The 18,915-nt window shown below is 38.9% G+C and overlaps 1 protein-coding gene across 4 annotated transcripts in view; it reads left to right on the top strand.

The window, feature by feature from the left end:
• The window catches only part of PBX3 (PBX homeobox 3), a 214,088-nt gene that overhangs the window by 178,781 nt on the left and 16,392 nt on the right, over positions 1–18,915 (top strand). For all 4 annotated transcript variants that reach the window (XM_064580050.1, XM_064580053.1, XM_064580052.1 and 1 more), the window contains exon 5: positions 3,637–3,772. In XM_064580050.1, coding sequence (XP_064436120.1) covers positions 3,637–3,772 — 136 coding nt within the window. The remainder of the gene's footprint in view (positions 1–3,636; positions 3,773–18,915) is intronic.

Here is an 18,915-nt window from a genome sequence, read left to right on the forward strand (position 1 = left end):
AAGAAACTTAGGGGGATGCTTAATGGGCATTTTCTACGGAACGTTTTTCTAAAAAATAAATAAAGTGTAATACCAAGTTCTGTTTTATGACTTCAAGTGAATGCAAACACTGAACTTTGGTTTCATCTCTTCCTGTAGTGCCTTTCAGCCAGCCCTCTACGCTGAGAAGCAGAAGTTTTTCTGCTCTAGGCAAACATGCTCGTTAGGATATATGATTTCCTTGCTCACTTCGGCTTCTCCTATGGCCACACCCACATTTTCCTGGTAAATGGACAAGTTGAAGCGTGTACCAGTGCAAAACATTTAAGAATAAATTCGCATACGTGCCTCTGCTCTTCTAGTAGAAGTGTTCGAGCAGTTTGGACATAGCCAGACTGTCCGGGGTCAGGTGTTCTGTTCTGCTCATAATTTTTTTCTCTGAGGTTTTTCAGTGTTTACTAAAACCATTCCTAGGCACAGTCGATAAATGAGCTAAACTTAGCTTTGCTTTCTCAGATATGTTCCTGCTCATTCCTCCTTTCATTTCCCAAAGAAATGCTCTTGTATCAAGCCTCAGTCTTGCTGCTGGACTCCATGTTTTATTTTTATTTTTATTATTATTATTTTAAAGATCTAATTGGCTTTATTCAACCATTCTGGAACTGAGCAGCATCCATCTAACTAAGAAGGGCGCTCTGGACTCCATGTTTTAGAACTTAAGAGTCCTGAATTCACACGCTTACATAAAATAAAATTGAGTGGAGTGGCTGGATGAGGGACAGTGAGGATTACAACAGATGGGCGTATATCTGGGGGCATAGCCATCACTCAGCTTTAGGCTACGGCTGGCTTCTGAGAATGTGGGACTCGTGTGACTGATCTTCCAAGTTTTCATAAGAAGCCAGAAACTTAGATTTTCATGGGTAGGTCATTATTTTTTTTTTTTTTTAAGATTTTATTTATTTGACAGTGAGAGATACAGCGAGAGAGGGAACACAAGCAGGGGGAGTGGGAGAGGGAGAAGCAGGCTTCCCACTGAGCAGGGAGCCCGATGCGGGGCTCGACCTGAGCCGAAGGCAGATGCTTAACAACTGAGCCACCCAGGCACCCCATTCATGGGTAGGTCATTATTATATGGTCTCAACAAATATGATCTGTGGGCCAGGTAATTATCTACAGACTTGACAGTTTCAATACCTACTCTAGACCTTTTCCATCCTACGCACCCACATACCTCCTCGTCAGAGAGTGCCTCTTCAAAGTGTCCCCAGGTCAGAGGAATGCATGACTGCTGCAAAAATCCCAACTGCTGTTCTCGGTGTCTTTCTCTCCCTTTCCTTCCCTCCCTGGTTTTCCTCACCACCTCCTCCATTTAATTCATCATCACATCCTGTTGATTTTAATCCCTAAGTAGATCTTGAATCTCTTCTTCATCCTTCAGGAATCTCTTCTTCATCCTTCAGGAAACAACCGACAGTTTAACCTTCCAAAAAATTATTGAAATTAGGAAATTTCAGGACTCATAACCTGAGATGTTTTGATCAGACCTAGATTTCTTCCTCCCCTGACTCTCCCTTAATGTTGAGACATAGATCACGTACTTAACCTGCCATGTTAGTGACATCATTTTAACTAGAAGAATCTCATAGGGTCTACACATTTTACAACTGCCTACTGACTCTTCCCTGAGTATAGGATATCACAAGTGAGACGGTCATTAAGATTATTTGGAAGACAGTATTAAGAAAATTATTTGGGGAAGTATTTTCTAGTTATTGGAGGATCTAATTTAAAGTGAAGTCTGACAAATGCTAATTTTCAGGTTGGAAGTCTTTAAAATTGTAATAACAAAACCCAAATATAAGTAACATTTTTGCTGTTTGAAATAAATTGTTAATAAATACTTGGTCTTCTGACTCTGCCACACCCTTCCCAGTAAAAACAAAGAAAATTTCCTCCCCTACTCTTTCCCTTGTGAGCAAATCATGCCTTAGTCCAGACACTTGCTTAAGCAGAAAAATCCAGAAATTCTTAATGTATTTTTTCCTTACCTTCCTTCTCTTTCTTCTTCACCCACTGCCCCCATCCAATCCATCACCAAGTCCTACTGTTTTTACCTTTTAGACAGATCTTGAATCTTTTTATTTCCATTACTCTCACCCTATGCCAGATTACCATCATCTCTCAATTTGACCATTGCAGTTGTCCCCTTAAATATCTACATTTCCTGGGGTGTCTGGGTGGCTCAGTCGTTAAGCGTCTGCCTTTGGCTCAGGTCATGATCCCGGGGTCCTGGGATCAAGCCCCGCATCGGGCTCCCTGCTGGGTGGGAAGCCTGCTTCTCCCTCTCCCACTCCCCCTGCTTGTGTTCCCTCTCTCACTGTGTCTCTCTCTGTCAAATAAATAAATAAAATCTTTAAAAAAGGGGGCGCCTGGGTGGCTCAGTTGGTTAAGCGACTACCTTTGGCTCAGGTCATGATCCTGGAGTCCCGGGATCGAGTACCGCATCAGGCTCCCTGCTCAGCAGGGAGTCTGCTTCTCCCTCTCCCGCTCCCCACTCTTCTGCTCTCTCTCTTACTCTCTCTCTCAAATAAATAAATAAAATCTTAAAAAAAAAATCTACATTTCCTGGGGCGCCTGGGTGGCTCAGTCAGTTGAGCATCTACCTTCGGCTCAGGTCATGATCTCAGGGTCCTGGGATCGATCCCCACATTGTCGGGCTCTCTGCTCAGTGGGTAGTCTGCTTCTCCCTCCCCCTCTGCCTGCTTGCTCGCTCGCTCTTTGACAATGAATGAATAAAATCTTTTTCAAAAAATCTACATTTCCTTTCATGCCCTCCTCCAACTATTCTCAGCAGTCAGAATGATCTTTTTGGAACTTAAAATTTAAAGCCTTTAATAGCTTCCTATTACACTTAAAATCCAAAAATTCTTAATGGATCCACTCAGCCTGTATATAATCTGGCGCCTGCCCATCCTCCTTCCATACTCAACTCACACATTCCCTGATTTTTACTGTGTTCCAGTCTCCTCTACCCCTTTGGACTTTCCAAGCTTGTTTCTGTTTCAAGACCACTTTTTCTGCTCATTCCTCTTTCCCTTCTACTCTTTGTCTGACTAATGCCTACACATTCTCCAGGTCTCAGATTCCGTGTCACTCCTTTAAGGAAACCTTTCCTGACTCTGTAATCTATGTCAATTTCCTTCTTATACCTTATACTTTTCCTTCATGACACTTGATGTGGTCACCATGATTTGTATTTATTTCTGTGATACATGTCTAATGGCTTTCTTCCCCCTAACTTTCCGCTTTCTCCCTTAACCCTCCAATCTCCTGTAAACTCTCAGATAGACCTTACCTCTTTTGTTCCCACTGGATCTTCATTGAGTACCTATAACACAGTAGATCCTTGTTGAATAAATTAAAGAATCAAGTTAATTGTGCTTCACATTCTTGTATTTTTAGTGATCCTCCATCTTAAAATGATTTGGGAAGTGCTTTGGAGGATGACAAGAGCATAACTGCAATATTGTGATAAATCAGACCCTAAGAATGTTTAAAAATAGAAATCTGTTTTTTTCGTGTAATTCTAATCAGTATATCCCTCTTTGGTTAAGGCTGATTATAACTATAATTCTCTCTTGGTTCTTGTCATAGACGAAAAAGGCGTAACTTCAGTAAACAGGCCACAGAAATCTTGAATGAATATTTTTACTCACACCTCAGTAACCCCTACCCCAGTGAAGAAGCCAAAGAGGAGCTGGCCAAGAAATGCAGCATCACAGTGTCACAGGTGAGAGGACACCATGGGTCTGTCTTGTTTCCCTGTTGATATAGGAACCCTATTCTTTCCTCAGGGTATCACCAAATTTCAGATCCATGTGTTCCATCATCAAAGAAGATAAAAAGAAAATATAGATATTCCCACATTTTTATGCAAGCTTTTAAAGCTTAGGTGATTTTTTTTTTAAGTCCTAAGTGGCAAGGAATCAAGATAATCAGCCACCACTCCAGTGTAAATCTTCTATAGAGAGGACATAAACATGCCATGGGGAGAGACACGGTTTATTCTTAAGTGACTCTTCAGTAAATGGCATGTAGTCCTGCTTTCCCTGATTTAGATGACTGACCTAGCTTCTACCAGTGAGAAACCAATTTATTTGTTGCCGAAAGGAAATTTAATATAACTCTTTGGTGAAAGCTTTGAGGAATTCACTAAGTCTTTTCTTGGTAACCATGCTATGATATTTGGGTCATAGGATTTCTTTGCTTCCTTGTTATTCATTAAACAGAAGAATTAAGTTTATACCTGTCACTGTTTTTTGGGTTGTTGTTGTTGTTTTAACATTTATTTGTAATAAATTGTGACCCTGAAATTAGCTGTCATCATCTTCTAACAAAAATACATTTAGTTTTAGGCAGATAGATGGGTATTTAGATTGAGGATTGGAGACAAACAAATGAACAACTGTACGTCCTTATAAAATAAGTATATTTTACTGGCATTAGCTCTAAAATATAATTTTATTTAAATACTTATACTGTTGTTTATAGATTGACATCGAGATAGCTTTTCTTTATAGCACGCAAATGTGGTAATTGCCAACCAGCTATTGCAGTGGAACTTAAGGAAAAGCTGACCCTTGGCAGAAATTTCAATATTCCCTTTTGGTCATGGGTCACAAAAATTTTAAAGTAGTTTATAAATAAATACTGCTGCTGTACATCTGAAGTCCAAGATATTAAAGATCCCCTTCAGATTCCACTGAAAGTTTTCTATCAGTATTTTAAGTCATTGTTCTTTAAGGGATTAGAGTCTGGGTTTGAGATGATTTCTAGCTTCTGTTTTGGCATTACTTTCCATAGAACCTCTAGAACAATCTTCGGTTTATAATTAAGCTATCATTTAAGAGTTAGTGTCATTCTCTTACAAAATAGTGGCTTATCTTGATTCCTCTTGCCCAGTTTGAAATGGAATGTAGTTGATTTGAGTTACCAACTTGTGAAGATGTATATAAAACATTCCTGTCTGGGTTATATAGTACTCGCTGCCACTTAAACTATTAAGGAACAGTATAATGTGCTGGGTCATATAGGGAAGATGAAGTTAAGTGGGTGTTTTTCTGGTGTGTGCATTTCCCTTGAACATTAGTGAAAGGATTGGGCTCATGCTAAACGCCAGTTGATGATGCCGAGCCCCATTTTCAGGCTCTCCCAACAGCTCTCTGACTTCAGAATTCAAATGTTTGCAGGTCCAATTTCAATTAAGGTGTTTTCATGCCTCTGCTTCTATTTTACTTCCTTAACATAGTTACCATTGGAGAATAACACAGATTATATACATTTTTTGAAAGTGATACGATCCTGACTTTTCATTAGTGTAGTACTAGCATTTTGTGTCTAATGTAGGACTTGCCTAACACATGCTGTGTAATAAGTGGGAGAAAAGTTTCCTTCTGACTGCTCCGAACCAGGGAGGTTTTGCTCTACTTCTAAAATAGGCTAGGAACACATTACTTAGTTTTTAAAATACATTACTATATTCATTTCACTTATTTTCTGATAGACAAACAGCTTTGTTAGGTTAAAAAAATTTTTTTTTGGTAATTGCTTCAGACGTGGAAATAATAGAGACTAAGATTAGTCTGTCTACAAAGCAGACTTGCTGACCTTTTTTCTCCCAGTTCAGCCTTTCAAATGCAGAATTTCAGGGATCTGTTTAAGCATTAAATTGTGACAATTTCCTCCCCTCTTACCCTTTTCCTGCCTAAAGAAGTTAATTTCCCCTCAACAATTCCCCTCCTACACATCTCTGAAGTGGGAACAATGATGTTATCATTTTAAGTATTAGACATCAATTGCTAGCCTTATGAATTAGTGCCCTGTTATTTAAGTTGTTTAGAAATGAAACCAGAGAATGTGCCAGACCTGACAGGTTAACTACTTTCTAAAGAGAAAAAAGCATTGTTTAAAATATACATCATACTAAAATAAATTAAATTTAGAATCTAGAAATCGTTCATATACAAAACCAACTTAAAAAAATTGAAATCCAGTGAAAACAGGCAATTGTAGCAACACAATTTTTGCTAGATTTAGGGTATATGAAACTGATTTATTCTTTATTGCTTAAAATACTGCTTAAAATAATAATTAAGAATAAGTAAGGAACTTTCAAAAGAAAATGTAAGGAAATATCTTTAGTACTTTGAGGGTAGGAAAAAATTTCTTAAAAAGACCATAAAAAGTATAAACAACAAAGGAAAAGATTGATAAATTTAGTGGTAAGATGTTTATCAAAGTACTTAATAAAGACTGAAACATCAGCATTATGTAACTATTTTGGTAAAGACTGGATCAGGCAGGAATCATCAGTAGATATTAAACCTAGGGAGAAATTTTGATGAAGAAGATGGTCTTAAAGCGGCTCTCCATAGGCCCTTTGTTAGTTGCAAGGGTTAAAAAAAAGAAGCGATTATAGAGTGGACAAATGGAACAAAACCCTGATCAGGTGATTAGAAGCAACATCACCAAAGAGGGACAGGTGGACATTGTGTGTAGTGTTTCATCCAAGAAAGTAACCTGAATCTAATCATTAGAAAACATCAGACAAACAAAATGAGGAGTGTTCTGTTAGGGAAAAAAGGAGGATGGGAGCAGTATTCTTGAAAAATGTCAGAGAAAGGCCATGGAAATGTTTCACACTAAAAGAGGATAGAGACGTGACAGGTAAACGCAATGCCTGACCCTAGACTGGATCTTGTACTGAAGGGGAAAAAAATGCCGTAAAGGATATTGGGTTAAGTTTATCCAAGTCAATTAGAATTTGTAATTGTACTACAGTTCTATAAGAGAATATTTCTGGTCTTAGGGAATACACATTGACTTACATAGGGATAAAGGGCTATGACGTATATAATTTACTCTCATATGGTTCAGGAAAAAAGTGTGCATGTCTGTGTGTTTATATATGTGTGCATGTATATATATAAACACATACACACAAACATGTATAAACACAGAGGGAGAGTGTGCATGCATGAGTACACACAGATGATAAAACAAATGGGGCAGAATGTTTAATAACAGGTGAATATGAGTAGAAGGCATACACAGATGTTCTTTGTACTGTTTTTATTTTTGCAAGTTTGAAATCATTTCCAATAAAACCTTTTTTAAAATGTGAAGACAGCCCACAGACTGCAAGAAGGGATTTGTAAGTGTATAAGCAAGATGAAAATCCAAAATACAGAAGGAATTCCTATAAATTAATAAGAAAAAAAGAACATATTTAAAAAATAAACAAAAGACACAGATAAGGACCTCACAGAATAATATATTCAATTATATGAGAAGATCCTTATTAATAATCAGGAAAATGTGATTCAAGAACCGCAATGAAATAATATTTTACGTATCCTGGGTTGTGGAAGAAAATCCTAAATTTGACCATTCCAAGCCCACACATTGTTGGCAAGAATATACTGTAGCAGGAACTCTTAAATATTCTTGGTAGGAATGTAAATGGGTATAGCTACTTGGAAAACTTTCGGCATTATCTTATAAATTTGAGTATACCTATACCGTTAAATCCATAATTTTACCTCTAAGTGAAATTGCTCTAGAAAACTTCTTGTGTATGTATATCAGGAGACATGGGTAAAAGCATTCATTGTAACATTGTTTGAAATGGTAAAAAACTTGAAGTAAGATAGTTGCCCATTGATTGGGGAAATGGATAAATCCGTTGTGGTATAATCCTATTACAGGTTACTATATAGCCATGAAAAGGGATGATCTACAACTACATACCCCCAATTTGTTGTTGTTGTTTTTTTAAAGATTTTATTTATTTATTTGAGAGAGAGAGAGAATGAGAGACAGAGAGCACGAGAGGGAAGGGGGTCAGAGGGAGAAGCAGACCCCCTGCTGAGCAGGGAGCCCGATGCGGGACTCCAGGATCATGACCTGAGCCGAAGGCAGTCGATTTACCATCTGAGCCACCCAGGTGCCCAACATACACCCAATTTGAATGAATCTCAGAAACATAGTAATGAGTGAAAAATGCAAATTGCAGAGGATGAGACTCCTGATCTCAGGGTCATGTGTTCAAGCCCCATGTTGGGCATGGAGCCTACTTTATGTATTTATTTATTTTTAAATTTATCTTAGAGAGAAAGAGAGCACAAGCAGGGGAGTGGGGAAGGGGCGGGGGAGAGGGAGAAACAGACCCCGAGCTGAGCAGGGAGCCTGACTCCAGGCTCCATCCCAGGGCCCTGGGATCATGACTGAGCCACCAGGCACCCCGGAGACTAAAGAAAAAGTTCAAAAACAGGCAAAATTGATCTTAATGTTAAAAGTCAGGATAAAAGTGATTACCCTTGGGAGAATAGTGATTGGAAAGGAGATGTTTCTTTCTTTCTTTCTTTCTTTCTTTATATTTATTTTAGAGAGGGAGAGAGAACGCACGTGCACGCGTGCACACACGCACACACACACAGACACACACATGAGGTTGGGGGAGGGGAGTGGGCAGAGGGAGAGAGAGAAACAAACTTGTGGGGCTTGATCTCACCACCGTGAGATCACCACCCGAGCTGAAGCCAAGAGTCAAACGCTTAACTGACTGAGCCACCGAGACACCCCTGATGTTTCTTGATCTCAGTGATGGTTTCATGGGTGTCTTCACTTTTTGGAAAATTCATCATGCTCTCTACTGTGTTCCTCTTTTTTGGCATATATATATTTCACTTGACTAAAAAGTTTACTACTTACACAACACCAAGCCTGCCCTCATGGAGCTTACATTTTCCTGGGAGAGTACAAACAGATAAAATAAGTAAATGAGATGATAAATTAGAATAATGTGATAGGTGTTATGGAGAAAAATAAAGGAGGGAAGGAGAACAGGGAGTGAAGTGTGCAATTTTTAATAGAGTGGTAAAGAAAGCCTCCCTTGAGGAAATATCTTTTGGTAAAGATTGAAGGAGAGAATGAACAAGCCATGTGGCTAATAGATGAAGAACATTCCAGGTGGAGGGAACAATAAGTGCAAAGGGCCTAAGGTAAAAGTTGCCTGAGCAAATGAGAGAAGTAGGAGGAGATGAAGTCGGAGAGATCCTGAGATCCAAATGGTGCAGGGGCCTTGGACATCATGGTAATGGCGGACGTTTCCTCCGAGTGAAGTGGAAGCTGGGGAGTGGCATGATCTCACTTAAAGTTTAGCAGGATCACCATGACAAGTATATGGACAATAGAGTGAAGGAGGCAAGGAGAAGCAGCCACCAGTTCGGGTGTCTGCAATAATCCAGGCAGAAGGTGCCGGTGACTTGGGCCAAGATGTTTGTAGTAGAGATGATGAGAAGTGGCTGGATTCCAGATAATTGTAAAGGTACAGCCAAGAGGGTTTACTGATAGATGAAATGTAGGATGTAAGAGAAAGAAAGTCAAGGAGGACTCGAACATTTTTGGCTTGAGCAGCAGAAAGATGCAGTTTTCATTAAGTATGATGGGGAAGGATTTGGGAGGAGCAGGTTTTTCAGGGGGAAGGGAGATCAGGAGTTTGGTTTTACATATGAAGTTAATATATATTATTATATTATTATAGTTTTTAAAATTCACTATATATTATATAAATAGGCACTGGTAAATGAAAAATTTACAGTTTATGTTAGTCCTACATTAATTTATGCTAATATATTATAAATATAAGTGTCCTTAACATAGACTTGCAGGTTGAACTTAGAATTTGAGATCTCTGATTTCTTAAGACTTGGTTTGGTTGAGTAAGGTGGAGTTCCCTTTTTTTTACATAACACCCTGAAAATTAACAAAAGAAGAAATTATTTCAAATGTCATAAGCATTGAGAATCATACTTAAATTGTCACATATTCTTAATTAGTGAAGCAGATATTAATATGCTTTTACTTTTTGAAATAGAGCTAACTTGCATTGATTATTCAAATTAGCAAGTCACAAAAAACTCCATTGTTCTCCTGATTCCAATTTTGAGTTTAAAGAACTCTGGCCCCTACTTTCTCTGCTAGGTGTTTTTAGAATGAAAAATGTTCACTTATTCTTCATTGCTACTGTAATTGAAATGTACTGTAAAGAAAGGATTGATTTTTTTTTTTAACGGATGAGAACCTGAAATAGTAGAGAGGTTAATTGGCAACATTAAGATTCATTCATTCATTCATTCAACTAACGAATTTTAGAGCTTTTAAAGCGGTGCACAAGACCCACTTTTGTAACAGTCTAGTGTGGAAAAAATTATTATCTAACCCTTACAGATGAGGAGACTGATGTTCAGAGAGGTTAAGTGATTTGACAGAGTCACAAGTCTTTACAAGTGGGAGAGCTGGAGGTTCTTCTTACACACAGGTTCTTGATAAAAAGCAAGAAACTGGATTTTTACTTTTTTTTTTTTTTTTCCCTGCAAGAGGCAGTGTGATTCCTCTATCCCTGGAGCCCCAGCTGCAGAGTCCTGGTTTGTGAGGCCCAGGCCTGGGCTTCTATCACGAGGGCTGCATCATTTCCCCCTAAGCTACTTTAGACACTCCAGGGTAGTTAGTAACCTGAGGTCTCCTTCCTCATTAAACTACTATTCCAAAGCAGTGAATATTCAGTAAGCTAATTAAAATTTGTAAGTAAGATTTCCTTATTAAAAAAAATCTATTAAAATAAGAAGAAGCCCGTTAAAATAATAATTAGAGCAGGAAAAAAAGGATGACTATCAAATTACAGTATCTTTTTCAGCTATCCATAAAGGACCTGTTCAGTTGCTTTGGCAGGAGAGAGAAGGCAGGAGTGGATTTCTCCTGTAAATATGCAGTTGGTGAACTGGAGACAAGGTGAAGGAAATTGGCAGCTATTTTGTTACAGTGGTTCTTTCACTTGTCTTAAAAGAAGGCTACAGACCCTGTGTTCTATAAAGGCTCTGCTTGTGGGTCCTAGTGGAGATAGACATCATTAAACAGTGTGCAAAGAACAAAGGAGCAGGTTGTAAAGAGATGGGAGCTTTGAGGCTGCTGTAACACTGAGTACAGATAAGGCATATATCTGCAAGATTTAAAGAAAACAGAAGCCTCTGATTTGTTGTTTCTGTCTTCTCTACACAGTACCATGATTAGCAGGGTACCTCAAGTTGGCTCCAGTGGTGTCAGGTATTTTATTTCTTTTAAATTGACATTTTTTGAGAAAAACCTCTTAACACTGGTTTGATCATAATGCCCAAACTAAGGCTAGAGAGACTATTTCCAGCTTTGATGTAGTGGTTTTTGAGTTTTCCTATACCTAGAAGAAGCCATGATCAGAATCATGGTCCCTCCAGTTTTTGTCCCCTTCACCTTCTTTTGCCTATTTCTTCCCTTTGAGTATTCCCAGCAGTCTCTCCTCATGCCTGTCCCTCATCATTGCATCTCTCACCTTTCCATTGCCTTGCTTCTCTGAGGCATGTCAGACCAGTAGGCCAATATATCAGTCAGGGTCCCAGAAGAAAACAGATGGCACACTCAAATTAGAGTAATTGGAGGAGAGTTTAACAAAGTGACTATTTACAGAAGTGTGGGCAGAGTGTAGGGAAACCACAAAGGGCAATACTAGTATGCTTGGTTCTGTTACTACCCCTGGCCCTGAAGAGATGAAGGATTACCAGAACCCACGCAAGACACAGAAGCTGTATTTGGAAGGATAGTAACTGAAACCTTAAGTAAAAGCAGTTTTACGCTGAGGGAGTCAGGGGAACGATTACTCTGATGTTACTTTCCTTCCCTTTCCTCATCTTCCACCAGTGACTTCCTTTGGCTAGAAGCCTCTTGGGGCCCAGAGTGGTGTAGCAAGTAGGTAGGGAGGAGTGAACAGAAGATACACAGTGTAGCCTGAAGAACAGAGGCAACAGATTAGAAGAGACTCCAAGTTCAAGCCTGCTGGCTCCTCACTCATGTTGACTCTGTGATAGTCCTACCCAGGAAATCTGGCATTCTCCAGAGATGCTCTTGGGCTTCCTTTGTCTTTGTGTTTTGGCTTGTCTTCTCCTTTCCTGATTTTTCTGTTAGCCATGCAGAAAGCATATTACTTTTCTAAAATGAATATGGATTTTGAGAGTAGAAGCTACAAACAATGTGAATAAATTAATTTGATCCAGCCAAAAGTATTTGTCTGGGTGTTGGGGCTATTTTCCTAATGCATTCAACAGGTCCTGATGCATTCAATAGGCCTACTGTAAGCACTGTGCTTGGCAGTGTGGCAAACAAAGGTGAATTAGTTAAGGTTCTTCTCCCTGAGAAATGTTAGATTTCTTGGGGGAGACAGACAAACGTGTTACTGACAGGATACAAAAGTTATCTGGGGGAGTACACAGGGCCATGTGGGTGCCATTTGGATTGTGGTAGAAAGATGGGTTTACTTTATACTGAGAGCATTAGGAAGGTTCCCAACGTATTAGTTCTGTGACCTCTGGGCAAGTCATTCAACCTCACTGTGCCTCATTTCCTCATAGGTTTAATTTGGATAAAAACAGCATGTACTTCATCAGGTTATAGGAGTTTCAGTAAGATAATATATGTAAAGTACCTAGCAGAGTGCCTATCACAGAGTAAGGAGAAGATGTAATAATAATTATTAATTTGCTGTTTATGCTGTTTCTCCTGCCTGGAATGGTCTAACCCTAACCACCTCCCACAAAAATGTATAAACATTTTATTAATTACTACTCTTTCAAAGCTCACTTCAACTGTCAGTTCTTCAAGAAAGCTTTCCTTGTACTCCCAGTTCATATCCTCCATTATGTGTTCTCATAGCTTCTTATAATTTTCCTTGATAGCACTTATCACAATTATAACTAAATAATGAATTGTTTTGTTTTGTTTTTAAAGTGAACTCTAGGGGCACCTGGGTGGCTCAGTTGGTTAAGCATCTGACTTTGGGCTCAGGTTATGATTTTGGGTCCTGGGATTGAGCCCTGTGATGGGCTCTATGCTCAGTGGGGACTCTGCTTGTCCCTCTCCCTCCGCCCCTCCCCCTGCTTGTGCTCTCTCTGTCTCTGTCTCAAATAAATAAATAAAATCTTAAAAAAAAAATAAAGTGAACTCTACACCCTACGTGGGTCTTGAACTCATGACCCTTGAGATCAAGAGTCACATGCTCCACCAACTGAACCAGCCAGATGCCCCAAATAGTGAATTGTGCCAGTTTTAGTATATGTGCTGCTGAAGTGAGCACCAAATAATTAATTGTTTAATGCTGTTCCCCTGATAGATGGTGAATTCTATGTTGATCAGGACTGCAGTCTTATTCAGCACTGTATTCTTAATGCCTAACACAGCGTCTAGCACCTTGACACTCAGTGACTGTTGAAGAAATGATTTAAGTAGTAAGTCAAGTTTGACCCTGATTGGAGAAGGTCTGGAATTATGATGTGCAGATGTTTTGATGTCTGCAGTTATGCCTGCATTTATGAGGTTGAGCAGCCTAGATGTCTGTTTGCATTAATTAATTTATTCAACAATATTCATTCAACTAGTGATTTTTGGTCATGGGGCTATATTTAACAGTGACTACAACAAAGATTCTGTCCTTGTGGAGCTTACAGTCTCGTGAGGAGAGAAGAATAATATATACCTTAATTGAGGTACATATTCATAAAATATTATATATAATTATAAATAACATAATTATGTATTATGTCATACTAGTAAGTGCTATGAAGGAAAATAAGGAAGGTAAGGGTTTCTGGATTGGGTGGTATGATCAGATTTATGAGAGATAAATCTAGCACCAATGTATAAGATCAATTTGAAGGTGGGGGCGCCTGGGTGGCTCAGTCGTTAAGTGTCTGCCTTCGGCTCAGGTCATGATTCCAGGTCCTGGGATCGAGCCCCGCATCCGGCTCCCTGCTCGGCGGGAAGCCTGCTTCTCCCTCTCCTACTCCCCCTGCTTGTATTCCCTCTCTCGCTGTGTCTCTCTCTGTCAAATAAATAAATAAATAAAATCTTAAAAAAAAAAAAAGATCAATTTGAAGGGGAAACCACTAGAATGAGAGTGACTACATAAGAGATTATTGGTATAATCCAGGAAAGAGGTGGTGAGGACTAAAATTAGGCCACTGAAAGTAGAAAACAGGATGGATTTGAAAAACATTTTGAAGGCAGAACTTAGATTTGGAAATTGGGTAAACAGTTGGATGTAAATGTGAGGAGGAAAGAGTATTAGAAGATGGCTGAGGTTTTTAGCCTAGATAAATGAAGATGGTGATACTCTTATCTGATAAAGGAAACACATAAGGAAATGCTTGTTTGATGGAGAGAAAATTAAAGGTTTGTGGTAGTTATGCCAGGTTTGCATTGCCATCAGCACCTCAGTTGGGAAATGTTCAATTTGGAAGTATAACCTATGAGAAAAGTCAAGGTTAAATATGTAGCTTGGGAGTCATCCATTTAAGTTCGTAGTTGAGGCCCTGGGAATGGATGATGTTGTCCAGGGAATTTGTAGATAAGAAGAAAATAAGGCCAAGGGAAATGACTTTTCCTTGGGTCGTTTGTCAATTCTGAGAGAGTGACTAAGAGGCTGAGAGGTTAAGCAATGCTTTTGACAACTTTGTATGGAATTGGTGTCCAGATGTCTAGGACCTACCAGGGGAGGCTACCTTATTTCCCTTGAGTGAGGCCTTAGGCTGCTAGGGCTGCTCCCTAGCAAGGGTACATTGGAAGTACATAGACTCTCACAGAGACTGTAATTCTGCTTCAAATACCTCAGTCCTTGAAATTGGATTGCAAGTACTTGTAGGTGCCTGGACAAAGCAAATATAGTTATTTTTTGTAGAAAAAGTTAGCAGCATTCTAGGCTTCAAGCTGTTTCTATAAACAAAGCAAATACAACATTGGGCACACAAGCAGAGAAAAACAGACATACAAGAAGACATGGCAACATGTACTAAAACCAACAGAAACAACAGACAATAGAAACAGACCCATAGAAGTGTAAAAAATAAAAGGATCCTATATGGACTGTAAAATAACTGCTTAATATATATAAGGAAATAAAAGACAAAATGGTGAATTTTATCAGAGGATTGGAAACCATAAAAAAGTTCAAATGGAAATTCTAGAACCAAAAATATAGTAACCAAAATTAAGAATTCAGTGTATGGATTTAAAAGCAGATTAGACATAGTTGAAGGGAAAATTAGTGAACAGGAAGATGGATCACAAGAAAATAACCATACTAAAGAATGGAGAGACAGTAGAATAGAAAATCAGAAAAATAGGGACATTGAGGATACAGTAAGAAGTCTAACATAAATGTAATTGGAGCTGCAGAAGCAAATGTAAGAGTGGGTCAGAAGCAGTATTTAAAATGTAAAGGCTGATAACTTTCCAAAACTGATGGAAGATTCCAAGCCCTAGATTCATGAAAAACTACAGTCCCCAAACAGAATGAGTATATAGGAATCCACACTGAATGAGGTTGAAACAAAAGCAGCCAGAGGGGAAAATAAGATTGCCTTCAAAGAAACAGCAATTAGACTAACAACTGATTTCTTAAGAGAATAAAACCAAAATAACCAAGTAGAATGATATCTTTAAGAGATGAACTAAGTTAAATGTCAACCTATAATTCTGTATCTGCCAAAAGCACCCTTTGATAGTGGGGTTGAAATAAAGTAAAAAATTGAGAGAATTTGTATCATTTTCTCACAAAAGGACGTATAAAAAATAGTCTTCATGCAGAAGTAAAAAAGATACCAAGCAGAGGGTGGGAGGTGCAGGAAGGGTGGAAAGCAAAGGGTAAATGTGTGTGTGAATATAAATGAATATTGATTGTTTGAAATAATAATAATAATAATGTCCTATTGGTTTATAATATGTATAGAATTAAAATATACAACAATAATGCCTCATACGTTATGAGGGGAGGGTAAGTGTTCTAATACTCTTGTGTTTGCTGCAAAAGGTAGTAAAAATACCAGTTAATGTAAAAGTAACAGACTTTGATAGTCATGAATGTGTAATCTCTAGGGTAGTCACTAAGGAATGCTAAAAGAATACATAACTTGCAAACTAATAAAGAAGGAAAAAATTGTTTAAAAAGAAGGAATAATTTTTTAAAATAAGCAGTCTAAAAGAAGGCAAGAAAGGGGGAGGGGAAAGCATTGTAAGTGGGACAAATAGGAAGCACTTAGTAAAATGGTAGGTTTATACCCAAATATACCAGTAATTCCATTAAGTATAAATGTATTGACTACTCTAATAGGCAAATATTATCAGGTAAGACATAAATATGAAACCTAATTATGGGTTCTTTAAGAGACACATCTAAAACATAAGGACATAGAATGAAAATAACAGAATGGGAAAAAATATAACATGTAAACAATAACCAAAAGAAGATTGGTGTTTCTTTGTTAATATCAGATAAAGAATACATCAAGGCAAAAAGTTTTACTAGAGATGAAGAGAGGCACTAAATAGTAATGACACAGCAGCTCTGTATTTGTATGTACCAATTTGAGCAGCAGCTCAAAAAACATAAAGCAAAACTTACAAAATTTCAAGAAAAACAGATAAATCCACAATCACTGTAGATTTTTGCACATTGATCACCTCCCCCCCCCATACACACACACACATGCAATCAGTAAGGACATAGAATGGTGCTTTCTTCTAAAACTTTAGCACACATAAGAAGAATGATCAGGAGAGTTTGTTGGAATACAGATTCCTGGGCCCTGTTCCTGAAAGTTCTAATTCAAAGGGTCTGTGATGGGGCTCAAGAGTAGAAGGGGGTAAAAGACCTAATTGGGTCACCCCGTTGGGATCTTGTCAGGTGACTGGATCAAAGATCAAGGGAGAGAAGTTTTGGAGTAATGTAATTTATTTCCTTTTCTTCTTCTTTTTTATTTATTTTTTATTTTTCTTATATTTTTATTTTTTAAAGATTTTATTTTATTTATTTGACAGAGAGAGAGAATGTGAGAGAGGGAACACAAGCAGGGGGAGTGAGAGAAGGAGAAGCAGGCTTCCTGCGGAGCAGAGAGCCCGATGCGGGGCTCAATCCCAGGACCCTGGGATTATGACCTGGGCCGAAGGCAGACGCTTAACGACTGAGCCACCCAGGCGCCCCACCTTTTCTTCTTCTTGAGTTTCTAAAATTAGATATTTAGACCATTGCCCTACAGGTACATCAGATTCTTTACCAAAACTAAGTTTTGTTACTTACGTTCTATTTGAGAAGTGGTACTATCTTTTCATATCAGTTTTTTTGAAAAAATTGGCACTTTTAACTCCCGCTGACTGTACATTCAGTATAGGAAGGTGGAGAGAAGTCACTCAGGCCACTCCACCACTAAGTTGCACTGTGACCTTGAGCAAATTATTTAACCTGAAGGGATTTTTTTCAACCTGTAAAATTAGGATGGTGATAATCTCTTCAGAGTTTGAGGGCTAACTGAGATCATATATGTAGAATGTCTAGTATAGGGCCTGGTATATCATGAGTGCTTGATGAATGCTAATTTGTCACCCATTCATCAGCGTTTTCTTGCTGGATATGTGGTGCCTACAAAGCCTTGTCAGGGTTCCAGAAGAAGGGGGAAAGAGGCTCGGGCCTTTGGCAAACTAGTGTGCCACCAGCCTCCAGCCCTGGTTTTTCACAGGCTCCGTAACGGAGAGAGCCCGAGAGGCGCCGTGGTTGTGGGTGAGTGGCGAGTGGGGTCGTGTCTAAATTCTTAGCCTCTGAATAGACCCACCCTCGGTGTATTCTTTATTCTAAAAATGCATGCGATTCATTTTCAGTGAGAAATAATTATGTATGTTGAAAGGTTTTTGAGGATAGGTATTACCATTTTAAATAAATTCAATGAAATCTTCTGGATTTTTAAAAAGCAAAGAGAACTAGGGAGTGTATTTAGTCGGGAGTGGTGGTTGAATAAATTAGGGATTCCATGAAATAAAAGGCTTGGCTATAGGGCTTCTTCACATAGGACACTGAATACATTTTGATGTTTTCTGTTACATGAAACTTACCTGGACAAAATATCTAGTTCACTGTTGTTTAAAAAGTGTTCTTGAGTCTTAATTTGGGGATGCCAATGATGTGTTGCCTGGGAGATGGCTCCACCTTTCCGTGCAGCTGGTGGGAGGCACTCCACAGTTATGATGTCAGTGTTTCAAAATCTGCTGGGCTGGGGCGCCTGGGTGGCTCAGTCGTTAAGCGTCTGCCTTCGGCTCAGGTCATGACCCAGGGTCCTGGGATCGAGCCCCGCATCGGGCTCCCTGCTCGACGGAGAGCCTGCTTCTCCCTGTCCCACTCCCCCTGCTTGTGTTCCTTCTCTCACTGTTTCTCTCTCTGTCAAATAAATAAATAAAATCTTAAAAAAGAAAAAATCTGCCAGTCTTTCCATGGAATCTATTCAGCTGCACACCTAACACTTTTTTTTTTTAATGAGAGAAGTAATTTTAAAGAAGAAAATCTTTTTTTTTTTTTAAAGATTTTATTTATTTGTTTGACAGAGACACAGCGAGAGAGGGAACACAAGCAGGGGGAGTGGGAGAGGGAGAAGCAGGCCTCCCGCAGAGCAGGGAGCCCGATGTAGGGCTCGATCCCAGGGCCCTGGGATCATGACCTGAGCTGAAGGCAGACGCTTAACGACTGAGCCAACCAGGCACCCAAGAAGAAAATCTTTAGCTGAAAACATCATCTGTGGTAATTTAGAACCACCCCGAAGCACGTGTTTTAGGGAGATGAACGGTGTTATTTGTTTTCTGTGTACTGTGGCCGCGAGGCTGACGTTTTATATACTTTTGCAGATGAGCCTCTTTGTGAATGTCATGAGCAGTTATCAGTCTATCATGCAGAGAGTAGAAAGGGCAAAGCCAAACTGTAAGGGTGTCAGTACATTATGGCAATAAAATTTTTCACAGCTTCAAATAAGAAAA

This window comes from Mirounga angustirostris, unplaced genomic scaffold (genome assembly GCF_029215605.1).
Source record: "Mirounga angustirostris isolate CCGP_5_RB_7025 unplaced genomic scaffold, mMirAng1.0.hap1 SCAF_15, whole genome shotgun sequence".
NCBI classification, from domain to species: Eukaryota; Metazoa; Chordata; class Mammalia; order Carnivora; family Phocidae; genus Mirounga; species Mirounga angustirostris.